Source organism: Lepisma saccharinum, chromosome 13, assembly GCF_977018435.1.
Source record: "Lepisma saccharinum chromosome 13, izLepSacc3.1, whole genome shotgun sequence".
Lineage (NCBI taxonomy): Eukaryota > Metazoa > Arthropoda > Insecta > Zygentoma > Lepismatidae > Lepisma > Lepisma saccharinum.
Genome location: NC_139241.1, coordinates 49,702,600 through 49,725,811, shown reverse-complemented (window position 1 = coordinate 49,725,811; position 23,212 = coordinate 49,702,600). Strand labels below are relative to the sequence as shown.

Here is a 23,212-nt window from a genome sequence, read left to right as displayed (position 1 = left end):
AATCTGCATGCTGAAATTGTTCAGAGACAACAGTCATCTGCGAATCATCCAAACCCATGCCGGCCGGTGTAATGTATGTAACTGATTTCATTTTAAATCTCTTGCAAGTCTGTGTGGTGAGAATATCTCGCCACGCTCGTATTTGAAATTCCATATAACCGATTTTCAGATTTCGTTTTTGAAAACTGCCTTTTGAGTTTGTGTTTTCAAAACAATTTTGATTGTATTTTTTTTTTGTTCTGAAAAGTAGGTTTTCTTGAAAACCTACAGTGTCAAAAATACTTTCAAGGGTATGATACATATAGTAATATTGTAGCGCTGTTTAAATAATAAGCATTTTTGATAAAATAAACAACCTTTGCACCCCCTAGTTCAATTAAGACAGGTTTGAATGTAGACTTAATATCTACAAAGGGTATGAGCATAAATAATAGAGACGGTATAAATTAATTGGTATTCTATCAGTGTAGATAAATTACCTGTAGTCACTGGAATCAGAGTGGGCTGAAGGTGCTACACACAGAGTAAAGAAGTCGCGAAAACCCGAAGTTGTAAGTGCAAGCGCCCCTTAAAATAACTGCCGATAACATTTTTGTCTTTGAATAACTTTCAAAACCAAGGTTTAAAATAGTAATTAGAGATCATATCTCATGGGAAAGAAAAACGGGGTATCACCGAAATGGATTTATGATGCATTCTATGATCCAGGCAAAGTTTTAATATCACAAGAGTGGTGAACAACATTGTTACATTGTAACAATATGGGACGTAGAGTGCTGGCGTAGGACTGGTGTACGCAGCTGCGTTGCCTGATGGTGCAACAGCCCCATCCACAATTTTAAGAAAACCAAAGTTTTCAAATGAAAGGAGTAAAGAACTCGGGAAAACCAAATGGTAAATGCAAACACCCATAAAATGACACCCGATTATCATCATTGCCTTTGACTAACTTTTAACACAAAAGTTAAAAATTGTAGTAATTACGAAATATTTCATTGTGTATATCCCCCAAACCAAAATCAGCTACATAATAATCCATGTTTATAATTCCAACTCCCTCCGAAACAAAATTCTGCGTACGCCATTGCCGATAGTTATCCACCTGGTATTGCTAAACTCTGCCATTTTGTTATATTAGTGAAGATAATTCACATACCTCAGTTTTGTAAAGTGAAGATATGCAAATATGCAAGTAAAAGCCCACGTGATTGCATACATTAACTGATGAGGATGTTCAATCCTTTGTTTCCTCATGAAATACTTGTAATTTTGTACAGAATCAGTAAAGCTTCGTTATCTGTTAAATATCATATCTGTCCGCATTGAATAAATATATCGGTGCCATCCCGGGATTGATCTAATTCTTTCCTTTTTTTAGTTTCAGATTCGAAGAGAAAAGGAAGGATGGAAGGTCGCGAAGGAAAAACAAGCAGTGCCTTTAGGTAAGCTTATCTCTTCGAGACAATGCAAGCAACATTTGTTCCTGTATATTTGAAGTTTTGCTTGCCACCAACAACCAAGCATAAACTTTATAGACAAATAGTACCTACCCTTGATTCACGAGTAGATCTGGCAACATGGCACTCGGTTGACATGACAAACGGTGCTGTCATCTGTTATCAAACATTTACTGCAAATTTGCCTTTAGTTCCCCCTTAAGCATGCAATGGATCCTAAAGGTTTGCAGACTATGGCGTTTGGACTCAAATCCAGTATAATCATCTTTGCTGCTTGTGTTGCGTCCTGTTTCTGATTGTATTTTCATCAATTTAATTTTATCAGCATTCATCTTCATCTTTTGGATTATCCAATAGCGACAGAAAGAAGCAAGGTAACACTTTCATATAGGTGTGACGGATTTCTTACTTTTTACAGCAGAAAGTACTTACGCAAATCATTTTCTGTAGCGTTCTGGAAGCTTGTGAATGTAGTTTTGATCAATTTTAATGCGAATGCATGTTGTTTTCTGCAAAAATCTCTGTCCGACACGCTGTTGCTGCTACCGCCATTTGCTATCTGCACGAGAGCACAATGTTCCGTGTGTTAGATGACGTAAACCCCGTACTCAGCGTTTCAAACCTCGCCGTGTTTTCACTATAACATGACGTGTCGAGTATTTTTATTTTTTTAAAAAAAAAACTATGCATGCCTAACCTAGCCTAACCTAACCTTACGGGAAATGGTTTATGGGGCTAACGTGGATGGTTTGTGGGGCTAACGTGGATGGTTTGTGGGGCTAACGTGGATGATTTGTGGGGCTAACGTGAATGGTTTGTGGTGCTAACGTGAATGGTTTTTGAGGCTAACGTCAATGGTTTGCGAGGTATTAGCATAATTTCAAATCTGGGCACGAAAGTAGGTATTTTTCGGTGAACAAGGTTGCAACCCTGCATAAATCGACAAAACACTGAACCAGTACGCTATCGCCATAATGTGTTACAGAATCGAAATAACGAATAATAGTAAGTACTCGTAAATGTAAGAAATATACATTATTTTCGTTAGAAATTCATTATTTCACCTAAAGAAATGTTCCGCAATGCAGAATAATACCTTAGCAATGTAAAGAAGTGCGAAATAAATTATTTATAGGTGTCACACCTATATGAAAGTAGTACCAAAAGCAAAACTAAAGCAAATCAATTAACACCGTATATAGCCTCACGAGTCTCCCCGATGGCGTAGTGGTAACGTCGTCGTAACAGTACTGGATTCTTTACTCGGTAGAGACACGTAGTTGTTCGGATGCGGCTCCCACTATAAATTGCAGGTCCAGTCCAGATTAGCCTGTCTGTGCATAAGTGGACTTAGAAAAACAAAAACTCAATCTTATCTTATATATCCTGTAGCCTGACCACCTGAAAATCCAAGTTGCTTGCATACGAGGTAATCAAATGAATAGCATCGAGCTAGTTCCCGAAAATCATGCAAGAGGTCCCTACCATACAGCAGTTGAAAGAGACATCTATGAGAGAAGTGAGAACTACGTGCGTTTGACCTTACAAGTGTATTTCAAGATGAGGAAATGCACCCGCCTCCCCCAACACAGCAAGTCAACTGTTAAAAGTATTAACAACGTTAAATACAATGTAGTGACAAAATAACCACTCAATCATTGTTTTGTTTGTGTTTGGATGGAGTAAGCAAACAAATTGCACACACAAATTCAAAATTATGCAAAACTTAATTTAATCAAAATTCATATTTTAAAATGATCAGCAGCTTGTTTGGCCAATTGCGCTAATTGCTGGACTCATGATCTACAGTCCGGCAGAATTAACTTGAGACAAATGGCTGCCGGCTGCTGGTTGCCGCTGCAGGAGTACCAACAGCGAACGCTTGACTCTCATGCGAATCACAGGCAATCAGCTGACAACGGGAGATGGAAGATTTGAAAAATAATTACATTGTGTAACGGAAATATCACTGATTTGGCTTCTATCCATTTATCGCGCTGTCGAAACAATTACACACGAACACTCACTAATACACGAAATAAAAAATCAGAAAGCTCTATGCACTGCTACTTCGCTTGCTTCACCAGTCACTGCACGTGAGTTTTTTTTAACAGTTGGTAACATTTCGCGCGCCCGAGTATTAGAGTTTCCATTGGCCCGTTACAGCGGGAAGTCCCCCCGCTCTAGCCAATTCGAGCGCAGTTGCATCACTCACAGAGCGGCCATTTCTCTCAAGTTAATTCTGCGGGACTGTAATTGCCAACAGCTTCGTAGCGTATTCTCCATGTTAACGCGTTTACCGTGAATGCAAACTATTAAAACAAGCTTCTAAACCAGAATTTTAGATTACGCCACTCATCATTCCCCATCGCACCCTTCGGACGAGCGGAGTTTCTCCCCGATTGTACGTGGGAACCGAAAGTAGTGGTTATGTAAAAATCCACACGACCTGCGAGCGTCAGTTTCACCGCTGCAGTGTTGGCGAGGGAGCACAGCTTGTTTCCTTGTGCTTTCTGTGTCGCGCTTGGCAGAGGCAGTATTTAGGAAAAATATGGAAACTGCCTGACTTCTGTTCTTGTTTACTTGAATCCCTGCGTTGGAATTTCATTTCTATTACATGTAATTAATCTAGATAGAGTGAATAATAAATATAAACAATAAATGAGAATTGTAACAATTTCATTTCATCTTCCTTCATCCACGTCGTTACGAAAATGGGTTCCTAACAGCCCAAAACCTAGCCTCCTAAGCTAAGAACGTAAGCATTATTAGAATTGTAATTGTGTAAATAATGCATGTAAGCTAGTAGAGTTAAGTTTGGCGTTATCAGCTTGTTTGAGAGAAGCAGGTGGGCGTGAATTCAAGGAAATGCTTTCTAAAGGGTTGCGATTTGGTTAGTTCCGGGTGTCCAAACGTGTGAATTATTATTATCCAGCTCGACAATCAGGATAAACTATATGCACATGTAAATGATGAAAAGACACACGTGTCGATTCATCAGCTGGTATTCAAACTAAGGAATATCAATTTTCTCAGTGAGTTGTGATAGCCGGTAGGCAAGAAGTAGTTTGTAGCGTTCTAGATATCCAAGGTATGATTCGAAACCTGCTTAGGTTTGAATTTCCCTTTCTTCTATTTCATACGTTCACTTTTAATCTTCATTTCCGTGAAGTTTCTTATGTAGTTTGATAATGTATTTATTCCTTGAAGAAACTTTACATTTTCAATATAAGAATTTTTCTTTGTTTTCTCTTTCCATGAGATGTACATGCTATTCGTGTAACTCCCTGAACCATTGTTCATGCGATACATCCTCTGAAAATAGTTGTGCAAAGAAGAAATACAGCTTGCATCGTCCGTTTAAATATAAATGTAAGTTCTCCTTTGAATAATTAAACGTACGTAGTTATCTATTGTTGAATCCAGCCACTTTCCTCCGGGGGATATCAAACTTCCAGGGGGCAATGTCAAATTTTAATACTAATAAGAACAACATTAATATTTATAAATTGCCCCTTATCTCTAATACGTAGTTAAATTAAGTGTAAATTTAAATAAGACTGCACAAGCACATTAATACCATTCCTCAGAAAACTGTTGACTGACCAAACGTTAAAATAAAATATCTATAAGAAGCTAAAATTTGTTACAAAAATAGAAGCTTACATTAAACCATCGCTGCCGCTATTGTAACGGTTGTCGGGCCTGTGCCCAAGCCTTACCGTTAGGGGTTATGTAACTTAGATGTCTGGACTTAGAGCTGAAAGAGAATGCATTAATATTCTAGGTAGAGTCGTAATACTAAATAGGAGAGCCTGTAAGGTGTAGACATAATTAGGCGCATAAGTAATGATTAACAATAACAAGGTTTATTATAGAAGTCGTTGCTGATATATGAAGAATATCCCAACCTATGTGTTAAGGGAAAGGAGCTGAAATGAAGAAGGGTAGATTAGCGATACTTAGTAATCTTGAAGTGAAGTTCCTTGTCCATCTTCTAAGTGCCTGTACTTGGCTGGGTCGGAGACTGGACAGCGCCTCCGGCCGTAATTCAGATCTGTTGGTCGACTACCACCCCCTGGCTGACTGGATTATCAGGACTGCACTCTCGACTCTCTGGACTATGATAATCAACTGCCCTCCCCAATTCTATATCCTGCCCTTTTTATATTCGTGTATTTCCTTTGTCTCACCTTTAGTTCTTCCTTAGGGACACTTGCACTGAGTGGCTTGTGTACTTAGTTAGTCCTTTCTAGGAATTAAGGATGTGCAGGTGCCTTTGCACCTTTGAAGGAAGTGATGGGTACTTTGGTACTCATCTGGGGCACCCTTCCTAGAGCAGATGCACTTATGACATCCTGTTGTCTTCTAAGTTCATTCCCAGAATCGCCAGGGCCATATAGCACTCCTGGAATTGCAAAAGTCACAATGATATCCTGTTTATGGTTTTTCCTAGTGCACTTGAACCGACCAGGTGAAGGAGTAAAACTGGAGACAGGCAAGATAAGATCGATCCACAGCGCCTTGAGTGCTTCCTGTTCTGAAAACCATACTCAAATCCAAGTTTACAGAAAGTCATGAACGTGCGGAAACTTTCACGTTACACTATACACGTCCCCATTGTTAAGTTTCAATTAAATTGAATTTTATTATACTTTTCAGCAGTTATCAAAACGGACGATAATTTAAATTCCTCCATTATTTTGAGTTTTAATCATAATAATGACTGAAACATAACTTAGCCTATTTTTGCGAAAAAAAACAGAAAAAAGTACGTTCTACTTTAAATTAAAGTAAATGAGAAAAGTCAAAGTGGACATGGTTGCCAAATTTCTTAGCTATTGTCCGAATGCTCTGCCAGGTTATTGACATTTTGGGTTGGACTTTTGAATTTCCAAGGGTGGATCCCTCCAACCCCCGGGCCATTCCCTGAATTCATCACTGGCAATAATAAATTTTATTATTAAGAATGAGCCTATCAGTGAAAAATCATGATTACATGGTTTCGAATTGCGCCATGGGCATGGGTGTTTTTTGTGGTTTTCTCTTCATCAACTTCCTCTAATTATCACTCATCCTCATCGTCACGACAGCCAAAAGTGACAGAAATGCGACGTAAAATAATAAAAATGCAAATGCATGAATAGGTAAAGAGACGGTGTAAGAGCACAGATATAATCTAGTTTATTTTTAGATTGGACTGCTGACATTTGTATAAAAACAGCTGTTCTGCCAAGCAAATTAATGCCAAAATGGAAGATTTATATAATATAAAAAGGATACTATTTTATTGTTTTGAATTTTTGCTATCCATCGTCGCTTTTCTGCTACTTTTGGCTAATCGCCACGATGGGGATGGGTAACGATAAAACGAAAATGAAATTGATTAAGGGACACTCACAAAAAAAACACCAATATCGAGCCCGGGATTCGAACTCGTGACCCGTAGGTATTACGTAATGCATAATACATTTTACTATAGGTTTATATTAATTTTTGTAGATACTGTCAATACAAAACTGATCCATCCCTATCTTTGTGTAAATCTGACTAAATAACATATCATGTAATAAGCTGACAAATATTTTGTGATTAACCCCCTTATGCATCCATATTAAATTCTATTGTGAGTCAGTGTCCAAGGCTTTGTTTTCCTCTATGTTGAAAAATAAACCTAGAGTGTTTGTGAGAATTATAGAAACACAAAATTTTGTTATTGATGTTGTTGTACACTTGCTGGTTTCAAAACTGCAATTAATCACATCGAAAGAATATATCACTTTTCTTCTAGCGAAATCGACAGAAGAGGATGACAGCATGGTGCTGCAGATGAAACAGCTACTGTATGTGACTGCTTTCCTCACTGCCTGGGACTTCGACTCATCAACCCTGGCGTATCAAATAACTATGATTGACAGTGAGTTGTATCTCAAGGTATGACAAGTGCTTGGTTCCTAAGAATTAGAAGCTCCTTGAAAACAGCTCGTTTTACACACTTTCTCAGTTAATATCTACTATAAACATATAGTATTTTTAAGTATTTAGTACCACTTACCTGTCGTATAATTATCAGGAATTTAAAAAAGCATCTTGTATCAAGTATCTAATATAAGTACCTATTATTGAAAGTATCTAGTATATGCATCTGCCAGTATCAGGTATCTGATATAAGTATCTTTATAAAGTAACAAGTAACTAGTATAGGCATCCAGCATCAAGTATCTAGTATAAAAATCTAGTACAGAGCATCTAGAATGTGAGAATCTATATCTAATATAATATAAAGTAACAAGTTTCTAGTATAAGTATATACGATTCTGTGTGGGTATTTACCGAACTGATAAAATAACGATAAATTTTTAAGCATTTTATGCATTACAGACAATTTTATAGGGTTATTTATGGCATATTCATACAAAGTATCATTTTTTAAAAATTCTAAGTGTACTGGCAACATTGGTAGTGTCAGAGAACAGTACCAGGTGTGCCCGACATCCGACTGTGTTTGCAATAAATGCCCAGATAAAATAAAAGATTTGAAATTTATCGTGCCAAAACCTAACCTACCTAACCTACACATCTTTCTGTACGATAAATACGTTTACGTTATACAGTATAATATGTTTATCTGTGGTATAAGTATGTAATATCTGGTTTCAAATATCTGTTATAAATAATATCTAATATTAAGTATGTAGTATAAGTATCTACGAGTATAAGTAACAAATAATGCAATGTAAGAGAACGTCCAACCTTCTCTGCTTCTGTACACATAAAAGTAAAGTACTCCTTGTTACGCCTTCATTTATACGCGTATTATTTAAAAGGATTCAAACAATGTATAACACAAAAAATGTTATTCTCCTTTACAGCACGATTTTAAACTTGTACATTCTCATGGTATGAATTTCAGGTGACTCCCGCAGAGCTAGCAGATGTTTTGTGCTGCAAATCAACACGTGGGTGTCCGAATATCATGGCAATCATATACTTCTCTCAAAGGATCTCATGTCTTATCTCCACGGAAGTCTCAAGCACTGGAAGCATACAGGTATGTTCTACACTGAAAAGAATGTTGGTGAATAAATTAACATTTTCTTTTTACCTTCAAGACGACACTATTCTCCATCATCCACCGTAACAACCAGTTTAACGTAAATCTTAGTCAATACATGATTCTCTTAAAATTCTACAACAAAAATAATTCTTTTATTTTCTTAGCACACCCCAGGGTTCAATTATTTTCTTAATAATTTGTTGTCATTTGCAAAATATTATAATCACCTATCTATTTCCGTGATCACGGCGACACTCAATACAGTATATTTGCAACAGTTCAAGTATTATAAAATGGATGACCATTTTTGCCCATTGTCGTGTTCTTTTTATCTCCAGACTTGTAGATGTCATTTGTATAAATGTTAATATTCTTTTGGCAAAAGTCATTGCCTATTAGAGTGCTGCATGGAGGCTTTTTTGCTCGATCGTCTAATAGTTCGCACGGATGACGTTAGATGGCTTATGGGATTTACTGTTTCTTCGCTCGAGCGAATAACTCTCGAACAGACAAACGATCGGCATACGCTCGAAGTCCAGTAGTTCACGTACAACAGTAATTTGTTTGTCGTAGTGGGCCTTCAAATATGCTTCGTGAAGTGAAAGACTTAGTGAAATTGATACTGAAGTGAAAATAGTCATCACTTTCATGTTAAAATGTAATGTAGTCTATCTTACCAATACACAGCAATATATGAAAATGAATAGATGATTATGGGTTGAAACTACCAGCACTAATTTTACACATATTTGTACGATTATTGTCCCATTGAAATGATATTTGAAATTCTATATATTCGAGCGAATCACGCTCGAGCGTGGGAGATTCGATCGAATTTGAGCGAGCGAAAGCGATCCAATGCACTACTCTATTGCCTATCATCAACCTCAATGCTAAACCTCAGATAACCTCTGTGGCTGAACCACAGATAAGTATTATTAAGGATGAGGGTATCTGTGATATTGTCTTACTATTAACTTGTCTGTGGCTGAACTGTCTTTGGTGTCCTCTCCCTCTGAAACTGACAACTTAACAGCCGTATAGGTATGCAACCAACGTGACGCAGGAACTCTGCGGGTCGTATAAGATTCAGGCGTTATCGATTCAAAACAGGATTCCTATGATTCAGGCCACAGAAAGCGTATTCTTACAATATGTTTATCTGTGATTCAGGGTTGTGGAGCTCTGGAGCTCGTTGGAAGCAATGAATTGCGCCGAAACTTGGTAGGGAGGCTATGGAAACCATGGTAGAAGCGAATGCTGACGAAAAAAAAGTTCAAATTTTCACCACCAGGTTGAAATGTGGCGCTCAAGTAACAAGAACAAGTAATTTGAGTTTACGTCAGAACAGCAGTGTTCAATATGCGCCCTGTCAACGTGAATGTCCCGTTGGAAGCGTAAGACAGTGATCAATTGTCGGACAAAGCGTTTCCCGATATGTTGTTCCCCTGCTTCACATTTCAGCGCCACATTTCGACCTGGTGGTGAAACTTTTAACTATTTTTTCGTAAGCATTCGCTTCCTCATAGTCTCAATAGCCTCTATACCAAGTTTCAGCGCAATCAGTTGCTTCAAACGAGCTCCAGGGGGCTGAGTAGAGCAACTTTGATTGTGGATAGCCAATTTATTGCTAACAAGATTAAACCTACTCATTTGGAAATTGTGTAACGTAAATTTGATCAACCCGTGTCTCGTCACCCGTCGATCAACGGACAGTACATATCCTAAACAATATATTCCGGATCATCAGATGTATCTTGTATTTGGCAAAACAATGACATTAGTCTAATCAAAGTTTAATGTGAATCCCATTTGCAGGACAGAGCTCGTCTGATTGGTCGCTTCATAAAGACCGCCAACAAATGTCACAGGCTTCAAAATTTCCAGTCCTGCAGAAGCATCTTATCCGGGCTACAGAGTCCGCCTGTGTACCGACTGCACCGAACGTGGGATTACGTCAGGGAGAAGCACTCCACCAAATACGAGTGAGTACACGAGTGATAATTTTATCTTACCTTACCTTACACAGTGGCAAGGGAGTTCCACTGAATAACTGTTCCCTGTAGTTTCCAGTACGTAAGGTTTCTTCGCGTAAACAAATATATGGAGCTTTCAGACCAGCCTGGCACGACGAACTTGAGAATGTGAATCAGGTCTGGTGAGTATGAAGGGTGTTCACAAGGCAGTCTTGTACTTTTGTGCCTACTTCCTACAGTAATTGTAAGATTTATATCTCAGGTCATTCCATGAACTGTGCCGAGTCTACAGGGATCCAAGGCTATCAACTTACCAATATTCCTTTCGCCAAGCATCCAGAAGCGCCCCATATATTCCTTACATTGGTGATATCCTGTGTCGTATAATGGGACGTGTTCCGCAGCTGCCAGAATCGGCTACAACGTCAGTTTCCACAATTCAGCAAGAAACAGGTATGCGAATATTTTTTCTTATTCTATGATTATTATTATTACTAGCTCATTACCCGGCGTTGCCCGGGTATTTATTTATCCCAATCTTATGTTAAATAGGAAAATAATGAATTCTAACTATAGTGTAAAATACAAATAATTTTATTTATTTAAAAGTATAAGTACAGTATTCAAATTATAAAGTATAATATTTTACAAATTCACTATAATATTAATTTAACTCAAAACCTGATTATAAACAACATTTTTAGTTTCACCTCCAGGAGCAAGAATAAATAAATAATTTGGTGAACCCACCCTTGAGCAAGCAATATAAAATTGTCCATTGGTGAAACATGGCGATCTCAAGTCAACTCCGCAGCACCTAATAGACTGCCCCTGTGAGACTCTCTCTCTCTCTGTCTGTCTCAAATGTCATCGTGAATGTCACCAATTAGCTTAGCGACTCCGAAAACTATGAATTCGACACTAATATAGGTCATTTTTACATTTTATTTTTCACCCCCTCTCACCCCCTATGCCGATAGGTGTTGAACTTGGAGTTGAACGGCATTCGGAGTGTCACTATTCATCTTAGCGACCCCGAAAACTATGGATTCCACACTAACATCTGTTGTTTTCGATTATTTTTTCATGTCACCCCTTCCCACCCCAACCCCTATGGATGCCAGGGGTGTCTTACCCCCACAGTATTTCTTTCCAGATTGTAAGTCATATGTGTACCAAGTTTGGTTGAAATTGCTCCAGGCGTTCGAGAGTTATGCCGGAGCAAACATACATATATACATACATACATTTATATATATATATTATGTGTTTCAAGGACTTTCATGTAAGAAACTTGGACCAAAATACTTTGAACGAGCCTGGGATACTTGACAAGCATATTTTAGTTTAATTTTAGATACGAAACTTCTTAAAACGATAAATGAATGAAAATGGTAAAATAAACTTGTGAACAATATAGCAGACAACATTTCTTTCATTGTGGAGTTTCCAGTACGTAAGGTTTCTACGCGTAAACAAATAATATATGGAGCTTTCAGACCGGCCTGGCACGACGATACAAGTTTGCACCTTGACATTAATCTACGTAGAAACACATTTTCTGATATCAACTTCCACAAATGAAACTTGAATTTTAATAGTTTTAGAAATTTTAAAATAGGGTACGATATGTGTTGCAATTTTATATTAATGAAAACTACTTTAGTGCTATTGTTGTTGCTTTAATCGTCATGCTATTCATTATTATTGCTTTATTATTAAGGAAGTTCTTGAGACTTAAGTAAAGCATTATTATTATTATTCGTGGCGGTGGTGATGGTAGTGGTGTTCCCGTGTATTCTTTCGTAGCCTAGCCAGGGTGTGAAATCACTTTAAGATTGGTGGGGATGGAAGATATTTATTTGCACACTAACACACAAACAACATGAATTATTACATGATATACATATTTATATGTTATTGTATATAAAAGTAAATAACTAAATATTTAAACTATACATTGTTGAATATATATAAAGGAATTCACTTGTTACTTTTATACATATACTACACTATCTACCAAAAAGTAATTGGGCACGTGTACAAAATGCTTGTCTGGTGGTGCGAACCATGTTAGAACCTCGTGGAGACACCTCTTGCTGCTATAACAGCAGCCACTCTGTCAGGCATGCTCTCGACTAGTTTGTGGAGGACATCCATTGGAATGTGTCGCCATTCCTCTTGCAAGATCTCACTCAGTTGGACAATGGAATTTGGCCGCATCTCCCGAGACCTCACCCGCCAGTCCTATGGTATTGAGATGAGGACACTGTGCAAACCAGACCAATCGGTGAACATTGTTGTCGGCATACCACTGCATTGTAGCCTCCGAAACATGCCAACTAACATTGTCATCCTGGAAGTAATAGGGGTCCATTCCGTAAAAACGCCACAAAGTTGGGAGCATTTCATTGTCTAGTATTGTACAGTATGCCTGTGAGTTCATTGTGCCACGAACAACCACCAGTGGTACCACTAAATGATACTAAGTGATTCAAATTAGATACTAAATTAACCACCATCATAGGTGCCCAATTACTTTTTGGTAGATAGTGTATATCAGATATTTATAAAGTACCAAACTAATTCCTTTGCCAACTGGTTAGAAAGTCAATAAACTGCAAATTAGTTGAAATGGTTTTATTATGCATACATTTTTGTTTAGTTTTTGATTTACACTAATATAAGCCAATTACACTTTACGTTTATGTGTATGTGTATTGTTCTTGAATTTTACTTTTATTTGTGGCGCTAATATTGTTATTTGTGAAGAAATGTTAATGGTCTCTTTAGAGAGAGAGAGAGAGAGAGAGCATAGAACACAATTTTCGTATCCTTCTTAAATTATATATTTGAAATCAAAACGAATGGCTTTTATTTGTTGTTAACATACAAATTCTCCCACCATTTTCATGTAATTGTAATTTTTATTATTGTTAAGACTGGTAATGCAATCAAATTGGGCATATTTGGAGGTCAACCTAAACGTTTTAAAAAAAATGAAACGCAACTTGCTGGAGTATGTAGGACTATTTGTGTTGTACTTGTATTTGCCACAAAAATTCAGAATGCTTAATGTAATCTTTAAACGCGTATAGCTTCTCACAGGATAGAGATAAAACATTCGTTTTTGGATTTTTACGTTTTGGAAAATTGATAAATTAAAGTGTATTATCTGCAACAGACACTTTTCCGAAATTAACAAAAACTGTAAAAAATTATATTTTTCATTATCTGTTTTAAAGTTTCAGAGTAAATTACACAAATTACAAAGAACTATTAAACATTTTGATTACTTTAAAACAGTGCCTGTTTTCCTTTTCAGCTCATAAGTCGAATGTCAAGCAAAATTCGCGTACTTCTCAAGCACCACTATTTTTGAGAAGGTTCATTTCACTGATAAGGCTACAAGATTCGTCACTAGCCTCGACCCCAGCGACGAGCCAAGGAGGAAGATCCTCAAACGGAGCCAAATCTTCCCTCGCTGAGCGACCGCTCTTTCCCCTGCGCCAAGAAGTCCTACAACGTTGGGTCGCGCGCAAGTGGCTGAGCTTCACGCGGTGCAGGATCGTCAAGCGTTGCAGCGACAACTCGTATACGGCCCTGACCTGTCTCGGGGTGCTGCACGGCACCGGAGGAGACGGCTTGGAGCGGCTGAAGGAGGTTTTGATATTCTTGGGCGAGAGTCAAAAGGCTTCCAGGCGATACGCACTTACGCAGTCTGAATTAGTGCGTGAATACTTACTCAAGACGCATTACAAAGAGCACTCGGAAAATTTTAGGCTGTCCTTCAAGTGTGAACAAAAGAACGGTTGGTTAGATGTGTAGAATGGATTTGGAAACCTTTTACAGTTCATATACTTACATGTTTTCATAGTTACACGCGGGACTGACGCTGTGCCTCGTTTTTGTTATTTCTATTGTCTTCAACCCGTGTGTTTATATTATTAATAAATTTGTATAACTTTGATACATTGCACATTTAAGAACTGCTACGTTCAGACTTCAAAATGGCGTTTAAACTCTCGTAAAATTTTAGAAATGTAGGTACAACCATGGCGGGCCACTGTGACGGAGTGGTCAACGTGGCTGGCTCGAAGGCAGAGGCCCTAGGTTCGAAACCAATTGATTGATTTGGTTTATTTTACTTCGCTAACCACTCAGCCACGGAGGTCGACCAAAACCTGTTTAAGGTATGGCATCATTGTGTTTATCCCTTCATCCATTTCATCATTCATCCTCATCAGCCCGATTAAACCAATATGTAGAAAAGTGACGTTAAATAACCTTAATCGAAAAATATAAACGATTTATTGATTTTAGTAATCTTACATAAGTTCGGAGACACACAGATGAATTTAGCTATATTCAGGAACGACTAAAAGTCTATTAGTATTACGTATTGTTAAGCTATTAAATTTGATTGCCTGCTACATAGTGCATTTCCACTTCTCGTATCTAGAGGGGAGGGAGGGTTGGAAGACTAGGCATCTCCCATTTGTTCCATATTGCCATTGGCTGTTTACTCATTTCTTATTTATTGATTTGGTTTACTTTATTTCGCTTTTCTACCGCTTTTTGTTAATGGCTAAGATGAGGATGAGTGATGATGATGTGATGAAGGGACACTCACTAAGAGCACCCATGTCCAGGCTGGGATTCGAACCCAGGACATCTGGCGCTGTGGCGCGCTATAGCCCTAGTCATTAATGACTATGCGTCCTATAATTGTAGGCCTATGTTCAGATAGCACAGCCGTCACCGACATATTAAATAATTTTCAACATTTTAGGTTTTAAGTCCACATTTGTGCACATATAGGGTAATTGGGCCCGGACCCACAGTTTAAAGTGGAATCCGAAGCACTATGTGCCTCCAACAGGTATAGAATCAGGGACCCTCTGATTACAAGCTGACGATGTTACCACTACGCCATCAGAGAGGCTTAAGATTTTTATATTGTATTTTATATTAAATTAAAAAATTCCGAAGTGTGATATGGATGTTCTATTTTCCTACAATAACTTTGTTTTTTTTAAAAAAAAATACATATTTACATCATTATGTGGCAAAATATTATGGAACTTTTAAAAAACACTATGTTGGTGCTAAAATATGAATTTCCACAATACAAATTGCAGAGAAAGAGATAATTAATTTGTTATACTTATGAGGTTTATCTTTAAGTTGCGGTTGATGCAATTTCTTTGTTTGAATTATTGCTTTAAGTTCACTTTATGCACAGATAGGCTAATAGGGATTGTACCTACAGTTTAAAGTGGGATCCGAACCACTTTGCAATGTGCCTCCACTGGGAATCGAACCCGGGCCCCTTGATTACAAGGCTACAACCAAATTACCAACTAATCCATCGGGAAGGCATTGACACACATCACAATAAGTAAAATCGTAAATATAGTTCGCTGGCTGCCATATCTGGATCCAATAAGGTCATCGACACCGATATGAGTTTTTGCACACCTTTGGTATTGTTATTCAGGTAGGTCTAAGAAGTAATCAACCATCAATTATTGGGTTAGGATTTGTTATTTTTTTGTCTAAAAATGAAGGAGTTACCATGAAGGGTGCCTGAAGGGAAGATCAATGGGGGGCGGGGGGTTACATAACCCTGTGAAATAAGGGAAAATGCTTTCTTGATTCCATCTTCTTAAGTTTTCAATCGTCTGTTTTCAGTTTCATTATTTCATTTCTTTGTGCTTACTCTCTCTATTCTTGAATCACCTATTCTTTCTATTTCTATGATATAATATTTCTACTTTCTGTCTTATTCTGTTATTTATTTTCTCTCGTTCTCGCTCTCTCTATCTCTCTGCGTATGTGTGTGTGTAATTTTTCACCTCTTTCTTTCTCTCAGGGTTCGAAGTCCTGAGGGGGATAGGGGGATTTCCTCCACCAACAATAATGGCTTAAAAAATCCCTCCCACCAAAACTTTCCAGGGTGAGAGGATTTGTTAAAGCAAGGAAATATAAGCAACTAGTTTTGAGTTCCAATATTCTTTACTAAGGATAATACCGAAAACACACACAAAGTAGTGTGGTTGACTGGTTGTGATTGTTGAATGAGCTCTCTCTCTCAAAAGAGATAATTAATAGATCTGGACCAAAACAATATACGTACAATGAAAGTGAAAGAAGAATGCAAGACGAATCTATGAAATCTAATTCATTTTATAGTAATAGAAAGCCAAAACCGAACAAAACTATTTCAACTATTTTGTAATTTATTGATATTTTCAACCAGTTTACGTGTATTTATTTATAATTCATGTTTAAATAATTTAGTAATAACATTATAAATATTTATATCATTATCTATATAGTATTTGGAAAGCAATATGCACCTATAGAATTTCCCAACAACACAATTAGTTTTTGTTAGCACGGTATCATTATTAACTTCAGTAGTAACAAGTACGTAATCATATTTCCTTTCTTTAGTATTACTCCAGCTTCGTTTACACATGCTATCTGTATATTATTTCATTATTTTAAAATAAGAAATAGACACAATTTTTTTAAGCAGCACACGAAATTAAATGTAAAAGCAAAGGTCGAGAAGATAAGCCGCACCTTAACTTTTCACAGTTGAAATTTGGATAAAGTGCGGCTTATTTTCGGGCCAATGCGGTATGTGAGTTAATTACACAGTACTTGTTTAATTAAATAATTAGTTTTCAAACATGAATATTTATGACGAAACAGTTTTTACATTAAAATGTGCACATTTCGAAGTCCCGTTGATATAAAAATCTGGTCACCTTAAGTTTTTAGCATTTGAATAACTTCCTACATCGTAACCCTATTTTCATGCATTTTAACCGGAGTGCATGACCGTATGGCAAATACAAAGGAAGCCGCGCGAGCTCACGTGACAGTGCGCGGGTTTAAACAATTGTTCCTCGATGAAGCGAATGTAAACATTTTGGATGCCAACAACTGAAAGTCAAGCGAGGAGATATTGACGATCAGTGGCGTAGCAAAGTGTGGGTGAAGTGGGCGACCACCCGGGGCTTTGCGTCCCATGGGGTTGATACCAAAAATGTAATAATTAAATTAGAAGTGAGAAAAATAGATGAAAATGGCTAATCTTTATGGACAATAAAATTAAAACCTTCTGTTTCTGACTTTAAATTTTAGTTTAACGTTATAATTCGAATGAATACATCAAATCAGAAGCGTAACATACAGGCTTAAGGGGGAAACGGGAGAAAAGTAAAAATTACTGTCGCATTTCTCATGTGTAACATTTACTCAAAAAATTACGATAACTTGCTTGGACATTTTTTTATCCATTTATTATTCTCTTGAATAAAAAGCGCTTTGTCTTGCGTTCCCGATTTTAATATGTTAACAATCAAGCACCTCCAACTGCATGGAGCAAGGTGCGAGGCATTTAAATGCTTGCGTTGTTTTCAACTCGAGGAGGGTGTGGATAATATTAGCAGTTCTTCCTTCCATCCTACAGTTTCAGTTGTAGCGAGTGTCCTCTGTAACGAGTACGAAGATGATTTATCTTCCGAATTTTCTGATCAAGTTCTAAGTTTCATGAATGTGCTCAAATCTGAAATCACCTCAACAACATCCATAAGTGTTTTGGCAAAGTTTCTTCTCCTTGATAACTCTACACTAGCTTAGTGATCTCTGTACCGCCTTCTGTTTGTTTCTTACTCTTCCAGTAACAGTCACGACAGAAGAACTATATATCTTTCTCAAAATTGAAACTTGTGCCTCAAGAACATGAATAACATCTTTAAAAATGTACCGTTACTACTACTTTAGTTAAAGAAAATTCCAGCAATGTGTTACAAGAATATACCACTTCCAAGCGTAAATTTCTCCGCCGCATATTATTAAATATCATTTTCGTCAGTAATTTATTATTAGATATTATTTAAATATGATAATCTGCTGACGTATCCCTGAAGACTTGGTGCATTGAGATTTCAAATATAAAGAACGAATGGAGGCCTCGCATTCTAATCTCGCTCAGGGCCTCGCGATATGTTGACATCAACATCCTTGCTTCTCGGTTCGCGGCCAGTGCGCCTTCCGTAATGTACGTAGTGCCTATTTATTTTCCTTTGGTGCGTGTGCGTTATTCGTAGCGGACAGATTTTAAAGTGCAGCACCTTTTGAAAAATATAGCTGTTTCCACACCGATCGTTTGAGATATGTATTTTAGGACATGAAATGAAGTAAAATGAACACTCTTTGTTGCACCTTTTCGTGAGATTAGCACATTTATCCCCTTTTTACTGCCTCTTTGATACTTCGGCATCCTTTTCCTTCTTTTGCTTTCATGTTTTGTTAAAAAATTGGACAGAAAGATAAATTATTTTCACTCTTCTTGAGCAGCTACATAAAATCCTTTGGTCTCATTTTGTAGAGCAGAACGAGAGCTACAAAATGGCATAATATTGCAGCCGCAATAGTTGCCAAGATAGTAGCAAACAGAGGGATGCATATCGGTCATAATCGCTTACTAGGCCCGCCTGGCTGGTCGGGCGGGCGAGTAAAACTATAGACCTGAGTTTCGACCCGTCAAGCATCGAAAGCCCACGGGTAACTGGAAGGCCTTGCAAGAAGAAGCTTGCTTATCTTCAGCAAACGCTCATTCCGGTTTTGCACCGTCTCCAGATACATGAGTAACGCAGTCACCGTTGCCAACTTTTAGATTCTAATATTGTCAAGGAGCACTCAAAATGTTCATCACTTTTATCAATTTGAAATGGCAGAAATTTATTCCTTGGTAGAAAACATTTGCATCACTCAAACCCAGTGGCGGCGATTGGGTTCCAAAACTAAGGGGTCAAGGTGCAAAAAGGGGGGGGGGGGGAAGGACAGTTTATTTTCCCTTGATACATTAGGTTAGCGTGGTGCAAAAGTTTAAAAAAGTCGGGGGGGAGGCAACTGCACTCTCTCGGCCCCGCCCCTAATTGCCGCCACTGCTGACACCTGTAAAGGAGTACGAACCAAGTTTCGCAAAAAGTGCCATCGTAATTATTTTGGAACTTTGTGTTACTGGTGGTTGTTCTACATTATACTTTTTTGGGGGGTGCTCCCCTACGGCGCAGTGGTAGTGTCGTCACCTTGTAATCAAAGGGTACCGGGTTCGATACCCGGTGGAGGCACATGTTGGTTCGGATCCCACTTTAAACTATAGGTCCAGTCCCGATTAGCCTTATTGTGCATAAATTGACCAAATAAATGAATCAATCAATCAAACAGATTTTCTCTCTGGTGTAATTTTGCCAATTCAATATCCGAATTAGTTGCTCAAGATCCCCCCTCCTGAACACTAAGGCACGATGGTCCATAAAATGGAACATGAAATCAGAATTTGCATTATAAAATGTTTTTGAATATTGTCATCTCTTTCAACAAATCGTCGTTCGCTCATGTTGTTGTAACACCAGTAAGCCTTGTTTCCATGATATGAAAAACTCAATATGCTGACCAACGCAGAAATTTATTTTATTTTAAAACATAAACTAAACATAACGTTTCAACCTTCTAGCAAGGTTTTCTTCAGACTCTGTACCCAGTACAAAAAAAATGTTGTTGCTAGTTATCTAGTTCTACCGACCACATTGATAGTAATACGATGCAAAATATAATTATTGTTAGCTTGTATCTTCATACGGGTGCAAATAGCAGGCAATGCTATTTACACATTTCAACAAACGAACAACCTAAAAATGAAACCGAGAGGAGATTTACGATTTCAAGACCAGAAAAGTGACATAAAATGAACAAGACACACAAACCTATTTGAAGACCTTCGAAACAAATTTGGAAAATGTGTGGTAGTTGGTTTGACATAATAATGAAACTAATGAGTTACAAAAATCTTAGGTACAGTGGCGTAGCAACATATCGCGAGTGCCTGGGCGAGATTAGAATGCAAGGCTCCATCCGTTCTTTAAGTTTGAAATATCAATGTGAATCGATATACAGTCATCAAGGAAACGTCAGCAAATTGTTATATTTATATAATAGCCTATAATAATATTTCATTTCTGACGAAAATTATATTTAATAGTACGCGACAGAGAAATTTACACTTGCAAAGCTACATTAACATGCTACTGGTATGTTCATAAACCAAGGCAGTAGTAATAGTACGTATTTTAAGATGTTCTTTAGACAGTAAGACAACTGAAATATCCTTAAATAAGAACCTTTAAATATAACCTATATATTATTTAATGAGTCGTTCTTTGTTTCCTCATTTCAAAATTTGTAGGATGTAAATGTCACAAACCATGGCTTAAGTAAAAAATATCGAAGGACACACATAAAATGTCTGTGCTTGATAGAGCGGGGGGAAGGGGCTGCACTAAACCACAATCCTGTCTAGGGGCCCAAAGTATCTACCTTCAAGGTCTTCGACACAATCGGTTTCAACATCAACAAATCTTAAAACGATAGTCATTTGCACCATAAGTGTGAAATCTTTGGTGTAATCAATTGATACAGCTAATTTGATTTTTTTAATTAGCAATTTTGACTTTGTTGCACATTAATTGTACCAGTTTACTTTGAATTTTAGGGCTTAGATGATAATAATAATTGTGAATCTCATTTTGTTGTTACGTCTTAATGTTCTTGTACGCGCCCGCAAGAAACAAATTTGGGTCCCTCAAGTACAGTCATATTCTTCCAGGAAATTTATGTAATTCCTTAGAATGGCTGGTTGTGGCTACACTTACATTAATAATTATACAAATCGATGCTCTACCTCTGAATTTTCACATATTATAACATATCTTTCTTTGACATTTATGTATTCAAAAGAAGAAAATACAAATACTTACTTATCCCCTTCCCCGCCCCTCTTAACAGCTGGGTGGATAAAAATAATGTTTATTTTATATTTTTTATTTAAATCGATCTTCTCTTTGGCATCGTACACATAGACATATTTTTTTAAATAGAAAGGCTTTTTCTGATAAACGACCCTGTAAAATATTTGAACAGTTTGATTAAAGCAAATAACAAATTACATGTAAATATGCATTTCTCTGTTTCTGGAACTGAACATAATGAACCTAATATGAAAATGTTTGTTAAGTGTGTTAATGACACTATTATAATTTCAGTAACTTTTCTTACAGTGAAAATATAAATTCTGGATGTACTTTATAATTTTAACTTAAAATAATATTTACAGTCTTTGTAACCGAATTTTAGAGGTTTTAATGATAGTTAGCCAAATACCAGCTGCCATATTTATTTACAGTTTAATGAAAATGACACTATTTACGGTTTAACATGATTAGTATTTTGTATATTATTCTATTTAAAAAATGTGCTATTTTTGCTTATAAAAATTATTGAATATTAAATCAAGGGAAATTTAAGTATTTTTTTCAGATGACATATTACATTTATTTTCGTATAAGCTTCACCCATCAGGACATATATTTTATTTCCTTTCTTAGTAGTGTTGCCCACGAGACGAGACTTTGGCCTGTCTCGTCTCGTGGAGTCTCGTGGAAATGCTGTCTCGTCTCGAAAATATTCGTTTGTCTTATGACACATGGTCAATCTCGTCTCGTCTCGAATTTTTAAAAGCCTGTCCCGTCTCGTCCCGTGGGCAACACTATTTCTTAGAGCATAATAAACACCATTAAATGAATACGAGATTAATATACTTTCACAAAAAGTGATTCTGATATCTACAAATTTCTTGTGTACATTATTCTGTAATTTTATTTAAAGTGATTTCAATAAGTGATTTTTTTAAAATAGAATTCCCCAATTTAAATCAAACCACCTTGCTTAACAGAAAGCTGGCTTCTGGGCAGCGAATGATACTTTTACATTAGATCTTGCCCTTTCTCGTTCAAGAGTGAGATTACTGAGTCCGGTAAATTTGGGCTGAATCATACCATTCGACACTACCTTCCAGACGTTTTTCCTAAGTTTCAATTTTGAGAAATATAGTTCTTTTTTCGTGGTTGTTACTTGAAGAGTAGGAAACAAACAGAAGGCGGTACAGGATACAGAGAACACTGGAAGCTGGTGTAGAGCTATCAAGGAGAAGAAACTTTGCCAAAGCACTTGATTTCAGATTTAAGCACATTCCTGAAACGTAAAACTTTATCAGGATATTTTGAAGATAAATCATCTTCGTGCCCGTTACAGAGGGCAATAGCTGCATCTGAAGTTGTAGGAACGAAGGAAGAACTGCTAATATTATCCATACCCTTCCTCAGTTAAAAACACCGGAAGCATTTAAATGCCCCATACTTTGCTCCGTGGCAGTTTGAGGTGGTTTATCATTAACATATTAAAATCGTGTAGGCTATGCAAGGTCACGAGACAGAAGAAAAGCCGAGACAAAGCGCTTTCTATTCAAGAAAATAATAATTGGATAAAATTGTCCAAGCAATTTTTGCGTTAATGTTTCACATGAGAAATGAGAATTGTTTTGACTTTTTGGGGCCCCTTAGGCTTAGAGCTCCCGCCCACCTCTGATTTGACGTATTCATTCAAATTATAACGTTAAACTAGAATATAAAGCCAGATAAAAACTATGTTTTAATTTTATTGCCCACAAAAATTAGCCTTTTCTTTCTCACTTCCATTTATTACGTTTTTCGTATCAACCTCATGGGACGCGAGACCCCTACATGCACGAGGTCCAATGTGGTCGCCCACTTCACCCACCCCTTGCTACGCCAATGGTTATACAA

The 23,212-nt window shown here is 37.2% G+C and overlaps 1 protein-coding gene across 1 annotated transcript in view; it reads left to right on the top strand.

The window, feature by feature from the left end:
- LOC145996955 (uncharacterized) overlaps nucleotides 1-14,460 on the top strand; it is a 28,820-nt gene extending 14,360 nt beyond the window's left edge. The window contains exons 4-10 of the mRNA XM_083133546.1: nucleotides 1,379-1,442; nucleotides 4,720-4,829; nucleotides 7,249-7,391; nucleotides 8,371-8,508; nucleotides 10,333-10,499; nucleotides 10,753-10,943; nucleotides 13,816-14,460. Of these exons, the coding sequence (XP_082989672.1) occupies nucleotides 1,379-1,442; nucleotides 4,720-4,829; nucleotides 7,249-7,391; nucleotides 8,371-8,508; nucleotides 10,333-10,499; nucleotides 10,753-10,943; nucleotides 13,816-14,318 (1,316 nt within the window). The 3' untranslated portion in view covers nucleotides 14,319-14,460. The remainder of the gene's footprint in view (nucleotides 1-1,378; nucleotides 1,443-4,719; nucleotides 4,830-7,248; nucleotides 7,392-8,370; nucleotides 8,509-10,332; nucleotides 10,500-10,752; nucleotides 10,944-13,815) is intronic.
- Nucleotides 14,461-23,212: the final 8,752 nt, after the last annotated feature.